This window comes from Microtus oregoni, unplaced genomic scaffold (assembly GCF_018167655.1).
Source record: "Microtus oregoni isolate MIOR12 unplaced genomic scaffold, Mior012 000007F_ref0000211, whole genome shotgun sequence".
NCBI lineage: Eukaryota > Metazoa > Chordata > Mammalia > Rodentia > Cricetidae > Microtus > Microtus oregoni.
In genome coordinates, this window is record NW_024543066.1 from 20,947,043 (window position 1) to 20,966,392 (window position 19,350).

The following is a 19,350-nucleotide window of genomic DNA, read 5'->3' on the forward strand; positions in this document are numbered from 1 at the left end:
ATTAAACCATTTCTCCAAGCTATTTATTTATATACTAATAATTTAGTAACATTTTATTGTGACTGTTCTTGCTGTTAATGATGACTAAAGTAGATTTCAATTACTGATCAGTTTATTTCAATTACCAAAAACAAAACAAAACAAAAAAAGACAAAAGCGAGGCCAGTAACATGGCTCAGTAGGTAAAGGTGATTGGTGTCAAGCCTGACAACCTACGTTTGATGCCTGGAACTAACATGGTAAATGAAGAGGTGACTTCTAAAAGTTGTACCCTGACCTCTGCACGTACAATATGGCTTGTGTACAACCACACATAAAAGCAAATAAATGAAATAAATTTGTTTTTAAAAGAGAAACAAAAATGTTTACTGTCACTTAAGTGATTTAAATAATTTAAGTTTCTTGATTTACTGTTTATTTTTCTATTTTACAGGTTAAACTGGGTTTTCTTTAAAGGAAAGAATTTAGAGCTATCATCTGACATGAGTTTTGGGGAGGAAATTTTTTCATTGACCACTTTAGTCATCATTAACAGCAAGAACAATCACAATAAAATGTTACTAAATTATTAGTATATAAATAAATAGCTTGGAGAAATGGTTTAATGAGCAAAGTGCTTGCCATGCAAGCACGAGGAATTCAGATCATATCCCCAGCAACCACATAAAAAGCAGGCATGGCAGCATACATTTGTAAATCTAATCCATGGGAAGGGAGAGAAAGGCAAGGACCCTGAGGCTCGCTGACCAGCCAGCCTGGTTGAAAAACTAACTCTATGTTGAGTGAAAAGATGGTAGATTATCTATCATGATTTCAGCATTTCTTAGCTGCTTGTAGTTCCTTGATTATTGTTGAGGCATGGGCTTGTCCTGTCCCTCATAGCATGCCTATCTGTTGCTGTCCCTATTCAACACATACTTAGGCAATCGTGTTGGTGAGACTTTATGAGTATAGTTTCTGACACTCCTGGGAGAGACAATCTCACCGCAATTAATGAAAAAGAGAGGCCATGAATTTGAAAGAGAGCAAAGAGAGGTATATGGAAAGGTTTGGAAGGAAGAAAGAGAAGAGAAATGATGTAATATTATAATCTCAAAAAACTAAAAAAGAATTTTCTTAAAATGTAGGATGGAGAGTGATAATGGTAGAGACCTAAAATCACCTCTGGTTTCCATATCTGAATGCACACGAGAGTGTATCCCCACACACGCATGTCACAAAATAATGTACAGTACAATGATCACAGTTTAGATTAGATATGAGCCAAAGGCTTTTGTGGATATTTACCAACCTTCCATAGCCGCAGGAATGTCTCCTTTCTCCTCAGAGGCAGCTCCTGCATCAAGAGCCACTTTTGATTTCAAACCTTCGTCTTCAGATCTCTTCTGAGGTTCTTTCTGTTTACTCTGGTCCTTTTTACCTTTTTCTAGCTCTTCTTTTTCTTTCAGCTTCCGTAATTTTGCTTTTTCTTCATCTCTCTTTTTTTTCTCGCGCTCTTTCTTTTCTGCCTTCTTCTGGGCCACTGTCTTAATTTTGAAGGAGTCATCATCTTCATTCCCACTCTCTACGTTAGGAAGGGGCTTGTTTTTCTGATTTTTTTTCTGTCCTTTTTTGGACTGTAAAAATTCATCTGACTCACCACCACTTTCACCAGAAGAGTTTACTCTAGAACGTTCTTTACTTCTTTTACTATTATCTTCATCCTCCTCTGACCCATCCCATTTTTTATTTGATTTTTGAGCTTTTTTAGCTTTTTTAGAAAGTTTATTAGAATCATCATCATCATCACTTCCAGAGAATATTTCCACTTTAGGTTTTGCAGACTTTTTTGATTTTGAATCCTTATCTTCCAATTCTTCACTATCATTATCATCAAAACTTGTTTTTTTGCCCTTCTGTCCTTTCTTCTTTTTATCTTGTTTTGAGGCAGATTCCTCTTCATTGTTTTCTGTAATCTAAAAAAGTTTCCCATATTAGAAATATAAACAGATTGTCAACCCTTAAAAATAACCGGGACCCCCTCAGAATAAAGTGCTTCCCTCATGACACACTTTTAATACATTTTATGGAAGCATGATTATTTTTGTATTGTTTTATAAAATATAAAGAAGTATGGGGTTGGAGAGACAGCTAAGCAGTTAAGAGCAATTGTTGCTCTTGCACAGGATCCAGGTTTGGTCCCCACATCCACATGTCAGCTTACAACCATCTGTAACTCCAGCTCCAAGGATCTGATGCCCTCTCTTCTGACCTTTGTGAGCACCAGGCACATACACGGTGCACATACACATATGCAGGCAAAACACTCATACAAATAAAATAAATAAATCTAAAAAAAAAAAATTCAACCACACAATAGACACTAGTGTAGGCCTGTTATACAATTCACATTCACCATACATCTCAAAATCCACGTGCCCTAAAACAATAATGAAAAATACATAGAAAATTGAAGGTGGAGGAGGGCAATGTCATCACTGTCCCCAAATGTACAAGTTTTATCAAGAGGCAATACAACATTAAGTACCTCTACATTCCCAAAAAGTGTTATTTATATCTGTCAAAGGTTTTAAAAAAAAAATATTGCTTCTTTCAGACAACTTGGTTCCTCCCTTTGACCTGTTTTATAGAAACTATTAACATATCTACAATCACAGGATTCTCCATGCAGCTCCCAAACATCAGTAGGAAGAAAACACTGAGCAGGAGGCACAAATGGTAACATCTTTCACCTTGACTGGAGCAGCTTCTCTGTCAGTTCTGATGCCTTGGGCTTCCAGAGACAATTCTTCAAGTTCTCTCAGAATATCATTCTCACTAGAAAAGGAGTAAAATACATTTTGAAGCACTGGAATCGTTAGATGACTCCAATACTCAAGATATAAAAAAATGAATGCTTTTTAAAACATACTCAAAGTCTTGCTTCTTTTTCTCCTTTTTCTTCTTTCCTTTTGATTTCTGAGGCTCCTGTTCCTTGGCAGCACCAGCTCCTTCTATTTCTGCAGCCAAGGCGCCAAAATCAGTATCATCCTTGGTACTAAATGAAAATAAACACAAAATGTTAAATGTTACTCAACAGTAAATAATCTATCAGTTCTCTTACACAGACACTTCCTTGGTATTTTTGCACCCTATACATATTAGTAACACAGAAAAAGACTCTTCAAGTCCTCTCATAACAATATGGTTACATACTTACCAAACTCTGTCTTCCTCCATAAAGGTCAGTATGCCAAAACCAGAAGGTATGAATAAGAGCCCTAACCCTAAAACACATAAGCAAACACCCTAGGCAATGAAGGAAAATAAGTAACTTCCATAGATAATAAACGTGTGTGTCTGTCTATGCGCACACACCTAAATGCAGTTACTTTTATAAAATACCAAAGAACCAAAGTATAAAACAGGCCTTATTCTTTGGCTATTAGTTACAACACCTAAATGTTTGAACACTTTTACATTTTTCACTTAAAACAGCAAAAATTAGAAAGTTCAGAAGAACCTGAGAAAACCAACTAGTCTATTATCCAATTTTACTAGTGGACAACATTGGAATGCACAAAGATCCGAATGCCTTAAGGAAACCATGACGGCACATACAAATTTACATAAGTATGGATACTAAATAAAACAGCACACACACGTATACACACTCAGACACACACGTGCCCAATCCAGAACCAAAGCTACTTTCAATCTTTCACATTTGTTAAAGATTTTATATATATAAATATACATACATAAATACATGTATGTATACGTATATACATACATGCAGGCAGAATAGTATATATATGTATATACAGTATATGGGATATATACTATTCTGCCTGCATGTATGTTTGCAGGCCAGAAGAGGGTACCTGATCCTATTATAGATGGTTGTGAGCCACCATGTGGCTGCTGGGAATTGAGCTCAGGACCTCTGGAAGAGCAGCCAGTGCTCTTAAGCTCTAAGCTCCACTCTTTCACATTTTTGACTCCAGTCTACGTCCTCACCTATCTTATTTGGAGTAACCAAAGTCCCCACCAAGTTCAAATCTACAGAAAACCAAGGTCAGTCATTCTGAAATGTACAAGTATAAAACAGTATGTTAAATTCATCTGAATGACACATTAAGACTGCAACAGATGAGAACTGGAGAGATGGCTCAGCAGTAAGAACACTGGCTGCTCTTCCAGAGGTCCTGGGTTCAATTCCTAACACCCACCTATAACTCCAATTCCAAATGATCCAATTTCCTCTTCTGGCCTCCTCCAATACTAGGGACTCATGGGGTGTACAAACATACATGCAGGCAAAATACTTATACACATAAAATAAAGTACGATTTTTAAAGAAGATATTAAACAGAGGAACACCTTTATTGTTTAATCTGTTAAAGAGAACTTTTTTTTTAAATATTTATTTATTTGTTATGTATACAATATTCTATCTGTGTGTATGCCTACAGGCCAGAAGAGGGCACCAGACCTTATTACAGATGGTTGTGAGCCACCATGTGGTTGCTGGGAATTGAACTCAGGACCTTTGGAAGAGCAGGCAATACTCTTAACCACTGAGCCATCTCTCCAGCCCCTAAAGAGAACTTTTGAAGAAAAATAAACTTCCTATACAATGAAAAGACTATATAACAAAATATTAACAATACAGAATTTAACTTCAAGAAACTTACTAGAGTGGATAGCAAACTGTAAATCAAGAAATAAAGGAATTCAATGTTTGTATGAATAGCTGAACAGAATTAAAATGTCCCACTGGACACTTGACTCTGAACAGTTTGCACATCTAAAATGGGGAAGTCAGACCCTGGTAAAGCAGTTTGAAAACAAGCAACATAGTAGAGAAAGACGTTAGAGGATGGTACAGCAGGCACAGCCCAACTACTAGGAAGTAAGAGACCCAGTGAGGGAGCTTGGGTAAGTAACTATAGTAAGAACATAATGGGCACCTGACTTGTATCAATGCAAGCAAGATTCAAGTCTTATAAACATAAAGTGGACGGAATTGGTAACACTTAAAACTAGATGTATACAAAAAGCAGTATGGAAATATAAAAGACTACGTTCAGGTCATGTCAGATAATAAGAATCTAAGGATAGCCCCAGGGCAACCAAGAGTTGCCCTAAAGGAACCTATGCCAATATTTCACATTACAACAGTTTCTGGAAACTAAGAGAAAAGGAAGATTGATGGTTGGCTCTTCACCTGCAAAATATTGCCAGCCCTCACATGAACTATATTTGCCCCATCTAAAGACCATGAGGGATTTTCTTTGTTTCACTATCATTCCAGAATATTCATCAAAAAATATTCCTACAGTATAGTACATATAACTACCTTTGTATGGTATCAAGTCTAAAAGACTTCTTCTGGCTAATAATAAAAGATTAATAGTTTCTGAATGCTTACCAAACATCAAGCATTGTGATAACCAAATGCCACACATATTAGACATTCTCTCTTAATACTACTAGCATTTTATGAAGTGAAGCGTAAATATGATAAGCAGGAAGGCCACATAATTACAAAGCACACCTTGCCCCCCACCCCGTCACAAGCTCAAACTACTGTTTTCCTTAAAAGAAAAAAAAAGAGGAAGTAATTTAGCTTCTGATTTTTCAGTAAACTCAAACACAGCTATATCCATCAAGTACAATATGATTAAGTCTTACCCTGAACACTTCCAAAGCATTCTTTCAATATATAATAGGAATTGAACATGATGCCATGTAGCTTCAGTCCTATTTGTATTTTTAAAACTTTGGATTTACTGTGTCTAGTTCAGGCTGGCCTCAAACCTGTGATTCTGTCTCAGCCTTCTAAGTAGATCATAATATGACATTACTACACTCAGTCAATGTATACATGGAACACCATACACCTTAGAACAGTCAATAGATACTGACGAGCAAAGCTGGAGAATTCATTACCTAAACACAAAACACAAAATTTGTTGACCCTGAGGCTTGGCAACGAGATTTTAGACAAAACACAAAAGGCGTAAGTCATGAAAGAAAAATAACAAGACTTTATTAAAATCAAACACTTCTGAAGAAGATACTATTAAAAATTGAAAACACAAATGGGAACAATATTTGCAAAATGCTACGTTGTTAATAATTGTATCTAAAATATACAAAGAACTCTTAAGAGCACCCAACTAAATATGGGCAAAAGATAAGAAATTATGCTGCCAAAAAGAAACACTGCAAAAGATGTAAATAAAAACAAGAGCTCAGCCGGGCGGTGGTGGCGCACGCCTTTTATCCCAGCACTCGGGAGGCAGAGGCAGGCGGATCTCTGTAAGTTCGAGACCAGCCTGGTCTACAAGAGCTAGTTCCAGGACAGGCTCCAAAACCACAGAGAAACCCTATCTCGAAAAACCAAAAAAAAAAAAAAAAAAAAAAAAAACCTCAATAAAGGAAAAATCTAATTAAAACAAGGAGATGGCATTCTACACCTATTCCAAAGGCTAAAATGCAAGTAACTGAAGAGTAACAGTTGCTGACAAAAACACAAAAATGGTTGATTCTCTGGCTGATATAAGACACAGGGGCTGGAGAGATGGCTCAGTGGTTAAGAGCATTGCCTGCTCTTCCAAAGGTCCTGAGTTCAATTCCCATAAACCACATGGTGGCTCACAACCATCTGTAATGAGGTCTGGTGCCCTCTTCTGGTCTGCAGACATACACACAGACAGAATATTGTATACATAATAAATAAATAAATATTTTTTTTTAAAAAAGACACAGATAGGAGGCTGGAGAGATGGCTCAGAAGTTAAGAGCACTGTCTGCTCTTCCAGAGGTCCTGAGTTCAATTCCCAGCAACCACATGATGGCTCACAACCATCTATAATGGGATCTGGCGCCCTCTTCTGGCCTGCAGACACACATGCAAACAGAATACTGTATACATAATAAATAAAATCTTAAAAAGAAAAAAAAAATTAAGCTAAGCACCTTGGAGCACCAGAAAGTAAGAAATAGACTAAACAAAACTGACAAAATTCAACACATAAACACACAGAATTCTGGGCATGTGACACCAAAAATATGAACAACTCAAAGAGCCCCCAACGACCAATGAAAACAGCAAATTAGTTCAACTGGAGCAACAAATTAAGCACAGTATTAAAAGTCAAGGGCTGGTGGAATAGCTCATTGGTTGCAAAAGCATACACCTGTGAGACCTGAGATTTGATCCCCAGGACTACAAACCAGCAAAGAAATCTGACTTACATGAAAAAAGTAAAATAATAGCCACTAGTTCATGCTAAGCAATAAACAAATGGGTAAAAGAGTAAGAAACAACTTTGTTAAACAAGCTACATAAAACTTCACATTCCAGGAGGAAGAACATAATTGTCCACTCTTAATACTGTGGTTCGTGCACAATGACTTCCTTCCACAGACTAAATATGGAAAGAAAAGAAAGATTTTTCAGAGTAGAAACTGACAAATACTAGCTTGGTCAAATTACCAACATCAACAAGATACTGAAATCTGTTCAACTATCATAGATGAATGAGCCTCAAGAAAATTTGCCACAAAACATGTGGTACAAATTTAATAAAGTCCGTAAAATCAAAAGAAATCAAAGCAAATTCAGCATTACAGTTAATTCGCAGTAGTTTCTTAATTGTAAAAGTACACCATGCTAATAGGCTGTGGTGATTTTAATGAGATGTGCCCCCATAGGCATCTTTGAATACTTGGTCCCCAGTTAGTGGAACTGTTTGGGAAAGATTAGGCCTTACAGAGGGGGGGGGGGGTGTCAGTGGGAGCAGGCTTTTAGAGTTCACAAGACTTGCAGCATTTTAAATTAGTTCTCTCTGTCTCCTGTGAGCTTTGAATTGTTCCTACTGCCATCAGTTTGCTTCACTGTCATGGACTCTAATCCTCTGACACCATAAGCCCAATTAAATGATCTTTTTTAAGTTGCCTTGGTCATGGTGTTTTAACAACAGCAACAGAGAAGTAAGTAATACATGGGAAAAAGTCAATATACAGAGATTCTGCACTATCATTACCAACTTTTCTTTAATTCTAAAGTTATCTTAAGATTTTTATTTTTAATTGTGTGGATGTATGCGCACACACATACACGTGTGTGCAGGTAGTGCATATATATGTAGGTACTAACAGAGACCAGGAGAGCACTAGATCCCTTATAGCTGGAGCTATAGGTGTTTATACAGTAAACACTCTTAACTCCTGAGTCATCTCTCCAGCTCAAAGTTAACTTTTAAAAACTCACCTGAAGAGGTGAAAGCCACCATGTCATTTATATCAACTTCAAAGCAAATGAAAATGTTAAATTTAGCAAAATGTGCACACAACTTGTATGTTAAAAACTAAAAAATGATGATGAAAGAAATATGAAGAGAGATAAATAAAAATCATATTCATTGATTGAAGACTCAACAATACAGGAAAATTCTCTCCAAAATTACATACAGGGTTAATGAAAACCCCAGCAAGAGTTTTTAAGACACAGCCAGTAGAGTAAACTATAAAATTTATACGTGAAGGCAAACAACTTAGAATAGCTAAGAAAAATTTTTTCATTTGTAAGAAAATAAGGTGGGAAGCATCATTCTACCAAATTTCAGGGCTTACAATGTAGCTAAAATAACCAAAACTACACTGATATACTGATAAAACACAGATCACTGGAAGAGAAGAGAAAAACCAAAAATAGCCACAGAAGTGGCCTCCACAGAAGTATAGCTACCCTCTATGTACAAAGTGCAAAGCCATTTAAAGTGAGGCTAACCTTCCCCACACAAGAGCTGGTGCAAAAAGAACTGCAGTCTCAGGATTTGTATGAGTAAGCACACTGCAAATTTAAAATACAGAACCTCTGGGGAAAATACAGGGGAAAAAACAAAATCAAAACCTTTTTTTTTTTTTTTTTGGATTTTCGAGACAGGGTTTCTCTGTAGCTTTTTGGTTCCTGTCCTGGAATTAGCTCTTCTAGACCAGGCTGGCCTCAAACTCACAGAGATCTGCCTGCTCTGCCTCCTGAGTGCTGGGATTAAAGGCGTGCACCACCACCGCCCGGCAATTAAAAACTTTTGTAGTTGGTAGTTGGAAAGATCATAAAAGTGGGATGAAGAACATGAGCTCCAGATTTGGGTGGGGCGGGGTGATTGCAAAGCACATAATCTGAAAAAGAACTAATTCTAGAATGTTTTTCAGAAACCCTCAAAAACAATAGCAAAAACCCAAATAATCCAACTGGAAAGTAAAATAAAAGATATAAAAGGACATTCTATTTAAGAGGATATACAGGTGGCAAATTAAAGGCACTCTACATTAGTTGATTTGGGAAATGAAAGTTAAACTCATGTACACCAATCAGAATGCCACACTTCCAAAGTGGTAACAATGCTGGTAGAAATAGAACTGGGAGGTTTAGACACAGGTGGCAGAATGCCATGGCCACTCTGAAAAAAAGTCCATCCGTTGTGTGTGTGTGTGTATAAAATGCAAATAATGTATATGTCCTTTAGTAGGTGAATGGTTAAACAAACTATGGCTTATTAATACATATATAAAACACTAGTCAGCAATAAAATAAAACAAACTATGATACGTGCAACAAGTTAGATGGATTTCAAGACAATAAGGATGAGTTGAAAGAAACAATCCCTCCACCCAAATATTAAACCCATCCATTCACCGCTCCATTTATACAACATTCTTTAAAGAACAAAATTTTAGAAATATAAAACAGATCTGTGGTTTAGCATAGGTAGGGTATGCTGTGTAACATGGAGAATATAACCAATCCCAGCAGCGATACTCTCTTTATCTTAACTGTATATGATAATGTAAATGACAACACACACGAGTATAAATGAAACCAAGCACACATGATTATATTATCCCAATTATATTAAGAATTCTTACGATTTGACAATAAAAAGATAGCCGATTGAGAACTGGACAAATCACTCCCAGAGACATGCAGTCAAAGATTTAAAAGGGTCAAAAGAACATATAACTAGAGAATGAGAAACATATCCACAGTGGAAGCTGGGCATGGTGATGAACACCTGTAATCCCAGAATTCAGGAAGCTGAGGCAAGAGAACCTGGGGTCCTAAGTCCTAAACTATACCCTGTTGCAAATAAAAACCACAATTTACTAACCAAACTCCACTGCCACCACTACACACAGCCACTAAGTTGGCTATTTAAAGAGAAAGGAGGAAGCAGGGGAAGGAGGGAGGGAGGGAGGGAGGGAGGGAGGGAGGGAGGGAGGGAGGCTACAAAGCTGTTGGCAAGTATATATAAGAAACTGGAGTTCTTTACGTAGCTGATGATGGTACAGGTCATGCCTAAATACATAATCAACCTGAAAACAAAACAGGTGTTCAGACAAACATCTATAGACAAATGTTCATATCAACATCACGTACATTTACCAAAGGAATGCCCACAAATGGATGGGATCCATATATACACAGAGCAATGGAATATTATTCAGCCATAAATGAGGCACTGATGCAATCTACAACCTTGATCACCCAAAATACTACACCAAGTTAAAAAAAACTGAGATACAAAAGGTCACAATATGAGATATGATTCCATAAATATGAAATATGCAGAATACATAAGCAAAGGATAGAAATAAATGGAGAGAAGAGGGAATGTTTGTGTATTGGGCAGAGGATCTCTTTTCAGGGTGACTGTTTTGGATCTACACTGAAGATGATTACACAATCCTGGGGATATATTAAATGCTACCAACTACACATTTAAGACTGATACTTCTATGCTAAGTGAACTTCATCTCAAGCATAGCCACAAAACTGATTGCACAGTTTCTTCATCATTCTGACTAGTGAGCTTACAGGTCTGCACAGAGAAGGAGTGCAGAGCACAACCGACACTGGGGAGCTTCTTTCCCTCCCCCACTATAACAGGCTGAGGTAAGCAAGCTTTTAAAAAAATTCTGAGTTCAAAAAACTAGAGAAAAGATTCATGCAATAAAAAAACAGCAATAATTTTAGTCAGCTGGTTATAATTTTAAGGTAACTTTTAAAGTTATAAGCTACAAAAGGAACACAGCATAATTCATTTACATGTTCAAACAAAAATGAAAAGCTATTCTCAAGCTGAACTGGAATTCTGACTATGGAATGATGTTAGCATTTAGAGAACCTGTGATCACTGTACCGGACAGGGTGAGTGTACTCTTATATAGGAAAGCATTAGTGAAGCTGAGATAGGTAGACTGTTGTGAGTGCAAGTTCAGTCAGAGCTAAAGAATGAAACCTTGTACAGGGAGTTTATTACACCACCCCCTACTTTTCTATGCGCTTGAATAATTTTTACAATCGAGCCCTAAATTTTCATTTTTGAAAAGCTGTGAGTTGAGAGCTAGGGATGTAGCTCAGTGGTAGCACACTTGCCGAGCCAGTGTAAAGCCTAGGGTTCAGTCTCCAGCACTGAGAATAAATCCTTCTGAAACAAGAACACTGGACTAACACATTTTACTCAATTTCTAGAGCTTGAGGAGATAATGGAGTCCTAATAACTCATTTTACAACTTTCATTGGTGTTAACACTCTAAAAGAGGAGCTCACTTAACATAATTATATTTACATGAGAGCAAACAAGTTCTAAGAGAACAATAGAAAATTCATCTATATATGCCTGTATTTTTGTTTGTTTGCTTTTGGTTTTTTGATTTGTTTTGTTTTTTGAGATGGGGTTTCTCTGTAGCTTTGTGGCCTGTCCTGGAACTAGCTCTTGTAGACCAGGCTGTCTTCAAACTCACAGAGATCCGCCTGCCTCTGCCTCCCAAGTGCTGGGATTAAAGGCATGTGCCACCACTGCCCGGCTATGCCTGTATCTAAGTTCAGTCCTAACAAAAACCTTTTAAGGAAGGTAACATCCAACCTTAATAAAAGTAAGTGGTCTAGACTAGGGATGGGGAAATACGTGTTAAAGTAGTAAAACCTATGATACATAAATACGTAAGCCAGCAGCCTGCATTTATCATGCAATATCATACACGTACAGAACTGTACAGCTCTACTTTTGTATGACTCTAGTTTATACCAGTGATATTGACAAACAAGCACTGGTACCACACTACAAGCCCTTGAGATAAAAGAACTCTGTTCCATTGCAGTCTTAAAGGACCACAGTTACATATTCAGTAATGATGGAGGTGGGTCTTTATTTATCTGTTGTTTTTATTGGTTAATTAATAAAGAAACTGCTTGGCTCTAATAGGACAAAAAATTAGGTAGGCGAAGTAGACAAAACAAAATGCTGGGGCAAAAAAAAGCCGAGTCAGACAGTCGCCATGATTTACCCACTCCAGACAGACGCAGGTTAAGATCTTCCCTGGTAAGCCATCTCATGGGCTACACAGATTATTAAAAATGGGTTAGATCAATATGTAAGAGCTAGCCAGTAAGAGGCTGGAACTAATGGGCCAGACAATGTTTAAAAGAATACAGTTTCCATGTAATTATTTCAGGGCATAAGTTAGCCATGCAGGCGGCCGGGTGCCGGGAACACAGTCCTGCCGCTCATATTACTACACAGTAAACATACTACTGGTCAAAATGTAGAAGGAATCGTGACTTTGTATCATCAACCACAAGCAATATTAAGTGACTCTAGAGTTGCACGTTATCGGCTACATGTGATGATACAGATGATACAGTTGAGGCAGGAAGATGCTGCAAATTAGAGTCAAGCTTGAGCTACATACCTAGCCCTACATAGCAAGATCCTGTCTCAAAACAAACAATAACAACCAAAGAGACATGTCAAAATTATTTTTTACCCAATTTTATTTACCAAATGAGAGACTTAAAACAACTATATAAAAGTAAAAGATATGTTCATCAGTGTGGTGGTTTGAGTAAGAATGGCCCCCATGGAAAAAAAAGAAAAAAAATAACGGCCCCCATGAGCTCATAAATTTGAATGCTTGGTCCCTAGTTGGCAGAACTGTTGTGAGAAGGAGAAGGTGTATCACTAGAAATGAACTTTGAGGCTTCATACCAGGCCTTGTCTGTCTCTGTCTCTCTCTCTCTCTGCCTATAGTTGCCTTAACATGTAAGCTCTCAGCTACTATAGCACAATGCCTGCCTGCCACCATGCTCTCAACTTATCCTCTAAAATTGTAAGCAAGACCCTGATCAAATGCTTCCTTTTATATGTTACCGTGGTCACGGTGCCTCTTCATAACAATAGAAAAGTTACTAAGACAATCAGTAATGCTCCATCAACCAAATTCTACCAACCATGACCAAGTAAGATTATTCTATCTCATAATTGCAAAACTAATTCAGCATACCAAAAAGAGAAAAACCATAAACTACCACATGCATAAAAGACAAACACATGAAACTTCAGTGTTACAAAGGATATTATCAAGAAAATAGAGCTAAGGGTATGGGTATGGGTCAGGTCCTAGGCTCAAGCCCCAAACAACAAAAGGGGGTAACCGATGATAGGATAGTTCTTTTAGTCACTTATCTCTTCCTCCCAGATCACAAACTAGTTACACCATAGGTTCTATATTGAGTGTTTTACTTAAAATTATACTCTGGTAACTACTAAGGCAAACAGCGTAAGTGATAATTTCAATAAACACTGCTTAATAAAAATCCAGTATATTTTTTTAACTATAATCCCTTTTTATTTTTTATTTTATTTTGGTTTTTTGAGACAGGGTTTCTCTGTAGCTTTGGAGCCTGTCCTGGAACTAGCTCTTGTAGACCAGGCTGGCCTCAAACTCACAAAGATCCACCTGCCTCTGCCTCCTGAGTGCTGAGATTAAAGGTGTGCGCCACCACAGCCCATCTCCTTTTTTTTTTAATTATTTTTATTTACTATTCTTGGTTTTTTATTTTTGTTTTGTTTTTCGAGACAGGGTTTCTCTGTGTAGTCCTGGCTGTCCTGGAACTAGCTCTGTAGACCAGGCTGGCCTCGAACTCACAGAGATCCACCTGCCTCTGCCTCCCCAGTGCTAGGATTTAGGCACGAGTCACTGCAGCTTACTATTTGTTTTTTTAGACAGAGTCTCACTGTGTAGTTCTGACTGGCTTGGAATCACAGAAATCAGCTTGTCTCTTCCTCTTCAGTGCTAGGACTCAAGGCATGAGCCACCATGCCAGACATTTTTACTGTACTCTCTTAACAGAGCCTATCTGCTGCAAGGCACAAGTCATTTGCAGGTCACTTTAGAGGCTAGAGAGGTAGCTTGGGGTTTAAAGAGCTTGCTGCTCTTACAGAGGACCAGACACAATTCCTGGCATCAATGTAAGGCAGCTTCACAAGCACCTGTAACTCCATCGTTAGCAAATCGGATGCACTATGGTGCACATTCTCACTCATACACCCATAAATAAAATTGCAAACAAAATTTTAAAAGGGTAAGTCATGAAAATTATTACATTACACATGTTTTCCTTTTTATTACCATCTAAACAAATATAAATTATTTTTTTAAAAAGACGGTTCAAATATATGCAATTTCTATCATACTATGGGAACTACAGGATGTCTCCTTATCCAAAGGCTAGTAACCAAAAATTTTAGATTTCAAGTTTTACAGTACCTGAATACATACAAAAGGAGATGCAACACAAATCTGAACACTAAACTCACATATGTTTCATATATATCAGTATGAAGGCAAGTTATACATTGTTTTGGGCACACCTTCATTTCGACTATAACACATGACATGAGATCAAGTATGGAACTTTCTACTTGTGGTATGCTGGTACTGAGAATTTTTTGGATTTTGAAGTACCTGGGATTTCAAACTTTTACCATTTAAAGATGTTCAGCTTCTTTTACGAAAGGCTTTGTACTAATAATGCCCCACAACCACAGATCTTTCTGGAACAATTTTCTTAAGCAGCTCACATTTTCTACTTTAGCTTTATGTAGGTGGGAGGGGAGTATGCACTTGAGTGGAGTGCGGTGCAGTGCCCCAGGTCAAAAGAGGATCGAATCCCCCAGGAGCTGGAGTTAAGGCAGTGAGTGTAGGCCACCTGTCAAGGGTGCTGGGAACTGAACTCAGGCTGTCTGCCAGAACACTATTCCCACCCCCTCTTTCTGTTGTTGTCATTGTTCTTTGTTTCTCTGTGTAGCTCTGGCTGTCCTGGAACCCACTCTGTACACCAGGATGGCCTCCAAGTCAAAGACTGGCCTGGAGTACTGGATTAAAGGTGTGCACCACCACCGCCCGGCTTCTCTGTGTTCTTAACCACTGAGCCATCTTCTCCAGCTCCACAAATCACAATTTCTATCACAGACATCCTGTTAACCTGATTATGCCTTGCTGGATGAATGCCTGGCACTAAAGCATCATCTAAGGTCAGGTGTTGTATAGGATAGGCAGAACACCCACAAGGAAGGAATCTGTCTCTAATTACAGAGCAACACTGGTAGTTAAAAGCAAAGGATGGCTTTTTAACACACTGGCTCCCAAATGCCTATTTCCTAAATAACATTCTGATTTCCCAGACTTCCATGATAGTTGATTTCCGGATAAATGAGAAAAATTTTTTTTCTTTCCCTTTGTATTTGGGAAGGGGGTGTAACTAGGGAACTTGGGAAGAAGTTGTTTTGATTCCATTAATTAAGGTAAACAGACAAGATTCCTTCTAAACTGAAAGATACACAATACTTAGTTATTACCTTTAAATAGATTGGAGGGGGGTGAAGAACTAATAGTTTAAAAAACAAAAAGCAGATAATCTGGATCCTTGTTCCCCTTAGCATATCATCAGTAACAGATCATCCACTGAACTGTACACAGAAATCAGGCTATCATTAAAGCATGCACCATCCTATACACTATCTACATGAAAACTGGATGACAGGGACGGTCATAGGAATAAATGGAAATGCTGCCTCATCTTCTGTTTCACTGGTGAATATAGAATCCTACCTTTTGTCTCACCACATTTCCTCGGTCAATGAAAAAGAACCAAGGAGACTAGCTAAACACCCTATAGGAAAGCTCATTCTTAGAATTATACAAGCTCAAACAGAATCCCAGAATTCAAAGACAGATAAATTACCATTTCGGCTGCTAATATAATAAAACGTATGTCACACATGTAATAATCAGATAAATAAGATTAATTGAAACCCAATACTAATGGCTAAAAAGTTAAAATAGGAATTAAGCAAGGCCATGGACAAGAGCAATCAAGTAAGTGAGCAGCTGCTCCTTCTCACCTACTTCTACCTGGACAGAAACAGGCTGGTTTAGCAGGCCCTGGGAGAAGTCTCAGGTGTGATGACAGAAACCTAAGACCAGATAGAGGTTACCTTATAAAAGAGTATTAATCCCAAAATGGAAGATTTTCTTTTTAGACTTTCTTCCTAGTCTTCATTCCTGTCCCTTTAAAAAAACCTTTTAAAATGAAAGTATGATTTAAATAGGCAGAAAGAAAAAAGCAACCTCACAAGCTGCGGAACTCCCTTCCCCAAGCCTAACACCTCATGTGAGACATAAGTCTTTTAAAAGCCGAGTGATTCTAGTCCTAAGAGCAAAGCACCAGATTTCTCAGCACAAGCTGAAAAGCACCTAAGCTAAGCCTTGGTAAAGCGGTAGACATGCAGAATAAACTCCACACTGGAACGGGAGAAAGGAAGGTTTTCAAACCACACTGCTATCATTTCCCTGCAAGATGAGCCAAAAGTCAAGCGCGGGTTCCTGGAAAGGGGAGGGAGATCCAGCTCCACTCTTTGTTACTAACAAACTAGTCATCTGACAACAGGCTCTTTACACCACCTGTGGAAATCTCTTAGAAATCACTCTTCCGGGGCTGGAGAAATGGCTCAGCGGTTAAGAGCACTGCCTGCTCTTCCAAAGGTCCTGAGTTCAATTCCCAGCAACCACATGGTGGCTCACAACCATCTGTAATGAGGTCTGGTGCCCTCTTCTGGCCTGCAGGCATACAAGCAGATAGAATACTGTATAAATAATAAATAAATATTTAAAAAAAGAAAAAGAAATCACTCTTCTGTAAAACCATAAAACAAAAATTAGCATTCTCCCCTCCTGCTGGCTTTTCTCCATTGTTAAAGAGGCTGGAAAGTAAGTAAAAATTGGAAATTGAATGATATAAATACGTATTTTAAAATCCAAGCTTGCAAAATCCTGAACCAAACTGAGAAAAAAAATCTTTTTTGTTTTGTCTTTTCGAGACAGGGTTTCTCTGTAGCTTTTGAAGCCTGTCCTGGAACTAACTCCAGTGGACCAGGTTGGCCTTGAACTCAAAGAGATACACCTGCCTCTGCCTCCAGAGTGTTTGGATTAAAGTTGTGCGCCAACGCTAGGCTCAACTTTTTCTTGAAAAAGAAAAAAGGAACTGGTCCTAGTAGATAGCCCCTGCCCGCAATTCCAGAGCTTAAGAAATGAAGGAGACTCTGGAGGGTCAAGGTAGCCTGTGGCCACACAGAGCTGGAGGCCAGACTAAGCTATGTGAGACACTGTTTAACAACTTAAAAAAAAGAAAACCTGCTGGACATTGGTGAGAAATCAGCTCCTGTTACTAGTGCAGACGGAGCTGTGGCTGTATTCTGTTACATTTCTGTGGTGCCCCAGCCCTAGTGTTTATCTTTCAGCTACACCTGATGGGTTTACAAAGAAAAGGCCTCTTAGGTTTGGTTCAGAGGATCCAACAAGTGGGAGCCATCGAACTGGCCATAAGATGATAACGTTTGCAGACAGGTAAAGGATATGCGAGGCTTTAAAACAGACAGAACTCAAAATTTTTCTTAGGAAAAAAAAAGTAATTCATGTATCCAAAAAGCCTATTAAAGATTCAGAAATTGTGTTCCACTACGCCGAGAATTCTACTTTTTTTTCTAGTCTCTTGATCTGATTAACAGTGACTTTTTGGCAACTCCTTTGAGAAGCGCCTACCCACATTCGAGAGGAAGGACAGCTTCTCTGCTCTCCAGCTCCCTCTCTGCTCTGCCAATCTTAACGCCGGTACAGAAATCTATAATAAAACCCGTTCTTCACAAACACCAACTCTGCCACAAGGAACCCAACTCCTATCCTCCAAACCAGGGTACGTTTCCCGACAGACCTACAACCCAAACACAAAGCTCGTCTTTTCATTCGGCTCGTCAGCTAGCCAACTGCGAGGTAATCTTAACATTCTAACTTCACCATTAATAATTTTCATTTCAAAACCAAGCCTGTGTGAGCCACGACGATGAACTGCCACAGACGTGGTTTTGTTTTCAGTACTTAAAACCCCCAGGGGTTTTAAAGTAAGTTGAACGGCTACTGCGTAAAGGTGAAAAGAAACAGATGGTTGCTGACTGCAAGAAAGTAAACTCAACAGAAAAGGGTGAAAAGACGGAATCAAACGTAACACACAGGCTTGCTCCCCAAATCTCCGCCTAAGTAACTCATAAACACACACTCCCTCCCCTGGAAAGGCTTTTTTAAGTCTTTAGAAAGCAGCGACCCCGACTGGTTTCTACCCCTCCTCCTTTCTTAAGGGAAGTGCTAGAAAGTCAAGAAACAAGCCAGAAGACAGGGCGGAAGATGGAAAGCCAGAAAGCATGGAGTCGCTGCAACCGGCACTTTAAATAACCCCAGAAGAGTTTCCAAGTTGGCCTACAAGAGGAGTGAGCCGCTGGGCTCCCTCTCGGCAACTCCGGAGTTCCGGGCAGCTCCGGGAGGCGGTCACAGGGCCGGCGGGAGCGAGAGCAGCTCCCGGGCCGCCCTAGCCGAGCTCCGAGGGCCCGGCTCGCACCCAGCTGGGCCGTAGGCCTGGGGCAGCAGCGCCCGAGCCCCGGCCCTTCACCGCCCGGACGGCTCAAACGACTGCCGAGCCCCGCAGCCCCGGAGACGCGGGCGACGGCCCGAACCCCAGCCGCGGGACGCGTCCCGCCGAAGGCCGCCCACTCAGGGCCCCGGGCCCCGCGCGACTCCCGGCGGACCCCCGGCCCGAGCCCCGCTGTCTACCTGTCTTCGCTCTTATTTTTCTGTTTCTTCCCCATCGCTTGTCAGCGGCGTCGGCGGACCCGGCCTCTCGGTTCGGTGTCTCACACACCCACTGTCTCCCCGCTGACGCCAATGCCCGCTCGGCTCCGTCCACCTCGCGCCGCCGCCTCTCGCACCCGGCTCTCCACAGACCCGCGCACTGGGACAGGGCACATATGGTGTAAGCCCTCAGTACGCAAGCGCATCGCCCCGCCGCCTCGGCGTGGGGACGCAGGGCGCGGCTCATCGAGAGCGGCGCTTCGGCTAGAGCGTCTTCAGTTGACCCGCCGGCCAGGTGGGAACCCGAGCGCCCCCTAGCCGCAAGGGACTGCCGCA

General features: G+C 39.7%; 1 protein-coding gene across 2 annotated transcripts in view; it reads right to left on the reverse strand.

Moving 5' to 3' along the window:
- Eif5b (eukaryotic translation initiation factor 5B) overlaps positions 1-19,219 on the reverse strand; it is a 56,634-nt gene extending 37,415 nt beyond the window's left edge. Inside the window, exons 1-4 of one of the 2 annotated variants that reach the window (XM_041655538.1) lie at positions 18,997-19,219; positions 2,912-3,037; positions 2,733-2,817; positions 1,292-1,955 (exon numbers count right to left, since the gene is read on the reverse strand). In XM_041655538.1, the coding sequence (XP_041511472.1) occupies positions 1,292-1,955; positions 2,733-2,817; positions 2,912-3,037; positions 18,997-19,031 (910 nt within the window). In that variant the 5' untranslated portion in view covers positions 19,032-19,219. The remainder of the gene's footprint in view (positions 1-1,291; positions 1,956-2,732; positions 2,818-2,911; positions 3,038-18,996) is intronic. The other variant, XM_041655537.1, reaches the window with a different exon arrangement.
- Between the last annotated feature and the right edge of the window lie 131 nt (positions 19,220-19,350).